The following is a 10,453-nucleotide window of genomic DNA, read 5'->3' on the forward strand; positions in this document are numbered from 1 at the left end:
TGGAAAATTGGTCAAAAAGAGAATTGAGGAAGAATACCGGGATATGGAGGCTGAAGAATAAGCGGAATTTAGAGATGGTAGATCTACGGTCGACCATTTATTTACACTGACACAGATAATTGAGATAAAGATGGCAAGAAATCAAGAAATACATCTCCTCTACATAGACCTCAAGAAAGCAAATGATAGTGTACCCAAGTCTAATAGTGTACCCAAGTCTAACTAGTCTAATCTGTGGGAAGCTCTCGAGAAAACTAATATCAGCATAACATTAATTAAGGATGTCCAAGCGCTTTAAAAGAACAACACTAGCCAAGCAACGAAAGGACAAACAGTATCAAAGGGATTTAGTATAAAAGATATCTTAAACAGGTCTGCTGTCTGTCCCCGTCACTGTTTAAAATCTATTTGGAATGAGCTCTGAAAACGTGGAAAAGGAACTGGTGAACAGATGGGGATACCACTAAACGACTAGATACTTTACACTCTTTGTTTCGCTGATGATCAAATAATACTGGCTCGAGACTACGAGGACTTGGAATATATGACCCGCAAACTAATTGAAGAGTACAACAAGTGGGGGCTGGAGGTAAAGCTCAAGAAGACGGAATATATGTGTATCGGCGGCGAACAACAGAACTTAATCCTAGAGCAAAAGATAAAACACTGCCAAAAATATAAATATCTTGGCATGCACATTGCCAACGATGGTAGCCTTGATGAAGAAATTAAGTTCAGAGACAACCAGGGAAGACAAGCAATTAGACAACTCAACAGTATTCTATGGGATAAGGCAGTATCAAAACAAAACAAACACAACATTTATAACAGCATAGTTAAAAGCATCATTAGTTATGGTAGTGATATATGGCCTTTGAAAGAAAAAAACCTTAAGTTATTCGAAGCTACAGAAATGGATTTTTGGAGGCGCGCGGCCGGGATATCGAAACTGGAGAGAGTAAGAAATGAAAGAATTCAGAACATCATGGGCTTTAGGTGGTACGGGCACGTACAAAGACTGGAAGAGAGCAGAATTCCAAAGAAGGTACTCAATTGGACACCACAAGGTAAAAGAAAGAGAGGGAGACCTAGACGGAATTGGAGAGAAGGAATAGACGAGGATATCAGAACAAGAGGAATAGACAAAAACTTCTGGACATACAGAGACCAAAGGAGACTGGAAATCAGAAGACGGCGAAGGACGTTATGAAGTGATTTGTATATATATAATGTGGATACGTCTTACGTCGTCATGTCATCTATTTGGAAGACGGCCTCTTCTCCTGAATGCATCATGTCTTGGTCTCCATGCTATAATTTTCTTTGTCCATCGATTATCTTTTACCTTTGAAATGTGCCCTGCCCAATTTCATCAGGAATTTCATTCTAAAATAGTTATTTTTCCTATGGCGTCCTCGACCTTGGTTCTGTCTTGTACTTCGATATTCGTGACTTTATCTCTCAGAGATAGTTCCAACCTTGCTCTTCGTGTTATTCTGCTCCCGTACTAAATCCATATTAAATTCTTTATCCGAAAATACAATTATTTGTTGAGCGGTTTTTCTGTTTTCTCGGTCGGTGCACGAGAGAACGAGAAGAGAGTCAAACAAAAAACACACCACTAAAAATAAAAATAATCGAGTCGGATGTTGTACAGGATCGGCGTCCGATGGTTACGAATGTTTTTCATCGATTCGTTACGCGTCGCAGTTGTGTAATGCGTTTGAATAAAAGGCTTTTTGCTTGGCCGGACTTAATAGAGCGTTTTTCCAGCCTGTTTAATTTATTTTTTGTCGCCCGGACCGGTCTTTTACCGTGAAAACGTCGTCGGCCAGTCCGCCTTTATCGATCCAATGGACTAATATTAAACGTACGCCGACGAACGAAAAGCCAGAAGACCCTTTTAAGTTTTTGTTTGAGTTTGAGGTCGTTGCTTGTAGAACAGGTGAACCAAGTTGAAGAAGTAGCATTTTAGGTTGAAGCCGCATTAGCATCAATGGGTATTTAGCAGCGTTAATTCGTGTTTTCCTTAGTTTTTGTTTTTTCTTGACCGTTAAATCTTGAGGTGATATTCAGTATCCTTCAAAAAGGCAAATAATTTAGTCTTTCCCGTGTTGAAAAGATGTTGGTTAGGAAGCTATTGAGATCAACGCTGGTTCTGAATTGGAACAAATATTTACATTCCACAAAGATATAGGTGACTGTCTTGGGACTCTGACATATTGTACGAGGATGAACTTAGTAAAATATGAGGGTATGATAGTAATTTGATTACAACCTTCGAATTCGACATCTTACTATTAAGAACTGAATAGTATGTACGGCGTTTTTCCATTCCAATATATTTTGTAGTGGTGAAGGGTATTGAACAGTGAAATAAAAATTTAAGTCTAATTAAGGTAATTTAAGTCTAGTTAAGTCTATTTAAGTTAAGAAAGTGCATTATGATGTAGTGAATCGTCCACCATAAAAGTGCATCCATCGATGGCTCTACTATCCGGGCCGCCTTAACAATTCTCATTCACTGATACCAGTCTTGAGTGTCTCTTCTCAGCTGATGAACCTAGAGTTTGAAAGACTTTACAGATATTGCAACGCCATCGAAGTGACAACCAAGTGGTCTTTTGTTGTTAGGGCCTTTCCTAGACACTATGATTATAGCTATTTATGTAACTAGTACCTAAAATGATGTTTTTTAGGACGAATCATTACTGTTTGCGGACGAGGCGTTAGCCGAGTCCGAAATAGTAGATGAGTCCTAAAAAACATAATTTAGGTACGTGTTACATACACTATTTTTTGTCATACGCTTTTTACAGTTTTTTAGAACGCATATTTGCAAATTTTCCATATTTGAAATTATAATGTTTGAAAAAAGTTGGCTTATAAATTCATATCTTAGTAACGAGTTTGTTTATTTCATCGCATTTTGACATGTCATTCGAAATTTGTCACAAAATCACACAAATTCATCAACAATTTTAAAATGTTCCAAAATCCCGAACATATTGCTAATAAGGCCAAAGAAATCGTGTTGGATTTACTTCCTGTGAAGTCTCGTGCCATTTACCAGAAAGAATATGATGTTTTTAATGAATGGAAAGACAAAAATGGCGTATTCGTTGTAAATGAAGATGTATTGCTAAATTATTTCCACGAAAAAAAGTAAGTACCTAGGTACCTATTTAAAAGAGGCTTTTAAATTAAAATATTCTTAAATTACAGTCACAAACATTCAAACCATCGTCGAATTTGGTCGAAATATTCCATGCTGAGAGCAGTGTTAAGTGTTAAAGAAGATATTTATATTGACAAATTTCCAAAACTTATTGCTTTTTTGAAGAGGAATTCGGTTGGTTACGAGCCTAAAAAAGTCTAAGGTTTTGTCCATAAAAGAGATCGGTGATTTTTTTGGCCACGGCTAGTGATGAAACTTATTTACTTACTAAGGTAAGTTTGCGATAATGATTTTTAAAATATATAGATGGTTTCTTATTCCATTGTATTTGATTTTTTAGGTAGCTCTTGTCATTGGCCTTTGTGGAGCATGTAGAAGAGAAGAATTGTACTCTCACGAGTGCAAGACATCATAGAAAAAGACAACAGCTGCCTTTTAGTTACCCTTGCGGATACAAAAACTAATATCAAAAGAGTGTTTCCGGTGGTGAACGAAGGGAACGTTGTCAATCCAGTTGAGTTGTATAGAAAATATGCTTGTCTTAGGCCAAAAAATGTACCACATGATTATGTCTTCATCTCTTATCGTAAAGGAAAATGCACCGTGCAACGAGTCGGCATTCATTCATTTGGGAAGATGCCATCGATTGTAGCAGCATTTTTAAAGTTGTCGAACCCAAACGAATATACAGGTCATTGTTTCCGACGTAGTTCTGCTACTCTTGCTGCAGATGCAGATGTGGATTTTACATCGCTGAAACGCCTAGGAGGTTGGAGGTAAAAATTTTAATATTTTCCGATCTTGTTCTAAACAACAATAATTATTTAGGTCGTCCACAGTGGCCGAAGGTTACATAGAAGAATCTATTGAGAAAAAGAAGAAAGTTTGCAAACTGCTAATGGGGGAAAAGAAAATCGCGACCACTTCCACGGATGTATTACCAAGTACATCATCGTTCGCATTTACTCCACCTCATCAGAAAGTAAATTTACCTGCCAATGGAGGAGTCGTTTCGATTGCAGATGCAAGTTTTCAAAATGCACAAAATTGTTCATTTCATTTTTATTTTTCCAAATAACTTAGCTTTTGATATTGTTAGTATTTAATAATTTAAAAATCAAATACAATGGAATAAGAAACCATCTATATATTTTAAAATCATTATCGCAAACTTACCTTAGTAAGTAAATAAGTTTCATCACTAGCCGTGGCCAAAAATCACCGATCTCTTTTATGGACAAAACCTTAGACTTTTTTAGGCTCGTAACCAACCGAATTCCTCTTCAAAAAAAGCAATAAGTTTTGGAAATTTGTCAATATAAATATCTTCTTTAACACTTAACACTGCTCTCAGCATGGAATATTTCGACCAAATTGACGATGGTTTGAATGTTTGTGACTGTAATTTAAGAATATTTTAATTTAAAAGCCTCTTTTTAAATAGGTACCTAGGTACTTACTTTAAACAAATAACTTAGCTTTTGATATTGTTAGTATTTAATAATTTAATTATAAATATATGTATAATTTTATGTGATTTTGTGACAAATTTCGAATGACAAAATAAAACAACCAAATAACGAATTTAGACATTTTAGTCCATAAAGGTTGCCATGACGACCTTTACGGCCTAGGCCGACAGATATTGCCACGCCATCGAAGAGGCAACCAAGTGGCCTTTTGTTGTTAGGGTCTTTTTCTTAGACACTATGACAAAAAATATATTTATGGGCCCTTTCCCTCCGACTTCCCAACTTGTATGGTCCTATAATTAAATTTGCACTTGAAATTGATACTGAACCAAAAGAATTACTTAGAGTATTTATGATGGGTCGTACTTACACGTATATCTAAGATGTATAGTATTGTGGATATAATCAAATGCGACTTAAAAAAAACACAGCGGAAACTGCTTGACATAGAAACACGAAATTTGGCAAATACGTTCCTTCAGTGATGTAAGTGAGCACTAAGAAGGGATTTTGAAAATTCGACCGCTTCTTCTTAAGGTGCCGTTCAGATTCCTGCGTAGGCGTTCATCTTTTTCTTCCTCATCAGATGGTTCTATTAACTGCAGCGACTTGGAGTGCTTGGAAGTCCTGTATGCCTGTCCAATGACGAATATTTCTCAGCCAGGATAGCTTCCTTCGACCTATTCCCCTTTTGTCCCTATCTATTTTTCCCTTGGGAATCAGACGCTGAAAGTGATAGCGTTCTCCACGTAGTATGTGTCCCAAATAGGCTATTTTCCTCTTCTTGATGATTTCGAAGAGTTCACCTTCTTCTAGACCAGCTCTTCTGAGAATGTCTTCATTCCTCACACGGCCAACCCAGGGCCAACCCAGGGTTTATTATTGCTACCTTCAGTGTTCATGCTTCCACCCATATAACAAAACGGACCAGACATAGCACTTTACCATTCTGTATCTAAGGCCGAAGTTCAAGTTCCCATCTGTGAGAAATCTTCGCAGTCTCAGAAAAGTAGATCTTGCTTGTTCGAGCCTGCATTTGATCTCCTGATCTGGATCCCACGTTTTGTTAACCATGAGTCTCAAATATTTAAATTGTGTGACCTGGTTGATGACCTCTCCATTTAAGTAAATTCTGGTGTTCGGAATATTGTTTCTGGTAACAGCCATAAATTTAGTTTTTGTAGTATTTATGTTTAAACCCAGTCTTTGGCTTTCATTGTTAACCTTATTTAGAAGGATTTGGAGATCATTTGCATTGTCTGCCAATATCACTGTGTCATCCGCATATCGGATATTATTAATTGGAATGCCATTTATTTTCAAACCAATGGGACTATCGGAGATTGACTCAATGAATGCTTCAGTGAATTCGACCACTAAGGGGTTGAAATTCGGGATAGAAGGTTCCATAAAAAATTATTAAAATCTCTAGGATTACGAAATTTTGCACAGAGGTCTCTTAAGCGGCGTAATTATACACTAAGAAGCGATTTTTGTAAATTCAATCTTTAAGGGGGTGAAACTACCGAAACTAGGAGTGGAAGTTTGGTTAGGTTGTAACGAGGGTAATGTTAGGAAGAAAATTTGTACTAAAATTTGTTAAAATCGCTTCTAAAAGTATGACATTTTGCACAGAGGTTTCTTGGGTGGCATAATTGAGCACTGAGGAGCGATTTCTGGAAATTCACACCAAGGTAAGTTAGGTTTGATTAGGTTACTAAGGGGGTAATTTTTTACCCTCACCGGAAACTCACCTCCTGAAAGGGTGAAATAAGAGGCAAGTAAGTTGTCTCAAAAATTTGTTAAAATGGATTTTGGGAGTATGAAATTTTGAATTTTTGAAAGGGAGTATGAAGTTCCTTAGGTAACGTAATTGAGCACTAAGGAGCGATTTTTAAAAATTTGCCTTTTAAGGGTGTGAGATGAGGGGTGAATGTTCAGAAAAAAATCTTTTTTAGGAGTATAAAAATTTGCATAGAATATTGTGCCCTTAAGTGATGAAACTAAGTGCTCAGAAACGATTTTTAAAATGCATCCCCTAAGGGGGTAAAATTGGAGGTGAAATTTTGTGCAAGTAAACTCTTGAATATTTGAAAAAAAATTGTAATAGTTCTAGAAGTATTAAATTTACACACAGAGATCTATTAAATCAAAAACGTGGGTACTAAGAATCTATTTTTGAAAATGTATCCCTTAAACAGTTAACAAAATTGACAGAAGTATCAAAATCAGTAAAAAGTAATCAAACTAACGAATATTTGAAATGCTTACTTAGTAATCAACAAAATAAAACACTATAATACACCAAAACACTTTACTTTAAACATTGGACGCGCGTGTTGCTAACGATGTTAGCATTATCAGCAGATGATTAAAACAGTGTTTATAAGTTTAGTGTTTTGGCGTATTGCGGTGAATCTGAGTGTTTTATTTTGCAGCCAACATTTTAGTTATAAGCCAAGTACAAAGACATATATCTACAGTTATCAATAAACATAGGTGTTGCAGGAAAATGCTATTGCACAGAAATAATTTGTTCCTCGACTGTTATTACTACAAAACAACAATTCCATTACAACAATCTACAAAGCGAACCAATCTGCACTTTCTCATCGAGCAAACGTACGAGCAACCGGTAATAATAGAAAAGATCTTATCTACCATTTATCCGCTCCTATGTACCATTTTGTATCTTAATACTTGACTGCGAAATAACACATATTTAATCGTTTTAATTGATGGCTTTTTCAACGGACCTCAAGACTCGAATCAGTTCCAGCAAAAACGCTTGTTTTAATAACATACTATTTTTTATAAGTTAATTGTAGACCGTTGTGTCCGATCTGATGAGAATTAACTTTTACAAATAGTTCTCATAATAAATATAAAGGAAAACAATATGTTTAAGTGGTACGTTTATATCTGTGCTCACCTAAGTAGCTAGGTACTGGGATTTTTACTATTGAAAAAACTACTATAATAGAAATATAAGTACATTATTATTTATTCAAAAAAAACTGAAAAAGAAACTGCAGGATTAAATTATCCATGGGATGTAGAATGTAGAATGTTCAGGAGGGGAGTTAATCAGATCTATTGGGTTCCCCTTTCTTGAGTTATAACGAGCTGTAACTCATCATACAGTCTCAGAGCTTTAACAAAAGCCAGTATCTGAAACGGCTCTACAGAGGCCAGCTCTCCATCCTCTATATCAGCCGTACCAAAGTTCATGGCACGAATGGTCGTCGTCTAGGCGCACTCAGTGATAAGGTGTTTTGTTTTTTCTTCATTTTCCCCACAGAATCTGCCTTCGCCGTTGTTTCTCAGCTTCAGCCTACTGAGGTGTTCGTTGAGGAGACAGTGTTCTGTTAGAAACCCCGCAACAATCCGAAGATTGTTTTTACTTAAATCAAAGAAAACCTTTGATCTTTCTCGGTCGTAAATTCTGAGGAACTTTGAGTGTCTTAGACCGTTGGAGGACACCCATTCCAGGTTACGGATCTTCAGTTCCGCTTTCAACTGGTTCCCGTTTTGGTCCAGTTATTGGAGCGTTTGAGTGCTTTTTCATTGCCTTTTTTCCCTTGGTGAGCAGGCACCCAGAGCCGGAGGACTTATTTTCTTTTCCTAATTTGTTGAGCTTCTCTAGGCATTCTTTGACCAACTTCGCATTGATGGTTACTGAGTTGATCTCGTTTAGTGCTGCTTGACTATCGGATAAGATGGCTATTTCCTGTTTTCGATAGTTCTTAAGATAAATTGTGTTCTGAAGATAATGTACCCATTGATTCAAAGTATTTAGTTTTTTGCCCAAATTCTCCTATCCTGCTTTGGTTTTGGAAGCATCAGTATACCTCGTTATAGTATGGTCTTTTAGATGCTGAGCAAACGTTTCTTCCTTCCAATCCTTTTTATTACTCAATACTACAGTGAGGTGTTTCTCAAAGTTGTAAATTCTTGGTATGCCTCCTCACTGGGAGTAGGAGATTTTGGAATTTTCTTTTTGAGGGTGTTCCATGCCCTTACCTTAAAATTCTCCTAGTACTGCTTCCGTCAATGAGCATTCTAATCATTGTCGCATTGGCATAACTACCGACGACAATATACAGTAGTATTAGGTCTAGGGTAATCTCCATTGCTGCGGTTAGACATGTTCTCATGGCACCTGTGACGCAGATGCATGTCAGTCTTTGTACGATTTTTGTACGACCGTATCCATGGAATAGAAAAAGGCATATTTAAATGGAAATAAAACACTACTTGAACGTCAAAAGTTAAACGATAGTCAACTGAGACTTGAATCAACTCGCTTGATCAATTGACATGATTGTCAATTTGAATTGGTGAGTTTAGACGGTCATATTGCATTCACGCGAAATGAATTCAAGTGACTTGATCAATTCACTTTCATTTGACATATACATTTCTAACAATGAGTAAGGTCACGTTGCTAGGTAAACGAAATTATCCTCAGATTTTGTAACTTGCTATTTACCAGCCGCCAATTGCCAAACTAAGAAGCAATATACCATACAGTATTAAATAAAAGTCTCTCATTATCTTAATTGTTCTCCTGTAACACTTTAATTTTTATCGCCCGTAAAATAAACATTACAAAATCAAAACATCTGCTTGCAAGTAAGGAAGCACAGTGTTAAAAAAATACAGAGGGACGTTACTTGACTTTTATAGTGGACATATTACTTACATGTTACTTTAGTTTTTCTTTTTCCATATAGTTAGGGTTATTTATTGAGGTAGCAAAAAACTTTGAATGTAGAAGTTGTAAAGATTTACCTGAACAGCCAGAAAGTTAAATAAAAATAAATTAAAGACTAATAAATACTACTACTAACTATAAATCAACATGCACCTAGTTTCGCATAGTATATTATCTATTACTACATAAATAATATTAATGAAGTTGTAATTTTTTCTTAAATTTCTGATTACAGGAAGATTTAGATTTTTGCATCGTATTTTTTCAATCCTACCACTATCTATACTTCATCGTAACGGTGGTGTCATGCATGACCCACCACTTTAAACAATACTTCATTAGAGGGACATGCTAAATGACCAGAGTGACGAACATTATTTCATCAAATAAAAGAGTGAATTTTATTGTATAGCATTATATCCTTTGTTGTTTTACAATTTTTTGAACTGATTGTTTGGCACTTCAAGCGTCAAAGAAAGCTAGATAAAATCAAGAAAAAATTACGCTTTAAAACTAGATCTTAAATAACTTTTAAAACGATTTATTTTAGGTTATAGGAACATGAATAATAAAAAAAGTAACAAATTGAAAAACCTTTTCACTAATGAAATAAAAAAGTGGGTTTCCATTTGAATAAAATGATTAATAATAATTTTTTATCTCCCAATTCCATGACAGGTATGGCCAATATTAATTATTAATTTCATAAAATTTTACAGGGAACTTAAATATGTAATAAAAAATAGGGATACTCATTTAAAATAAGAAAGTTTCTGTCAACTTCCGGTATTTCCGGAAGATCCGCCATATTGAAAATATTTTTAATTGGCATATTTCATTGTGAAACAATGATGTGCAAGTAATCTCCAAACTATATATTGTAGTTCTCTAGAAACTTCTAATGCACGCTCAGCCTGTGACGCCATGTATACAGTTTAATATATATTTTAACAGGGGAAATAATTATTTAAGCACTAACCATATTATTATACAATAGGTATCGCACAATGTTAAGCGCAAGAAGGCGCAGCGAGCCTTTGGGCAACTAAAATCAGTTTGGACCTCCCGTCAACTCTCCATACAAAC

The 10,453-nt window shown here is 35.7% G+C and overlaps 1 protein-coding gene across 1 annotated transcript; it reads left to right on the forward strand.

Moving 5' to 3' along the window:
- The first annotated feature begins 544 nt into the window (after positions 1-544).
- On the forward strand, positions 545-1,210 carry LOC115875473. Its single transcript, XM_030890942.1, has one exon. The coding sequence runs from the start codon at positions 545-547 to the stop codon at positions 1,208-1,210; it is 666 nt and encodes a 221-aa protein (XP_030746802.1).
- The last annotated feature ends 9,243 nt before the right edge of the window (positions 1,211-10,453 follow it).

This window comes from Sitophilus oryzae, unplaced genomic scaffold, assembly GCF_002938485.1.
Source record: "Sitophilus oryzae breed Bouriz unplaced genomic scaffold, Soryzae_2.0 scaffold_1387_pilon_pilon, whole genome shotgun sequence".
Classification (NCBI taxonomy): Eukaryota; Metazoa; Arthropoda; class Insecta; order Coleoptera; family Curculionidae; genus Sitophilus; species Sitophilus oryzae.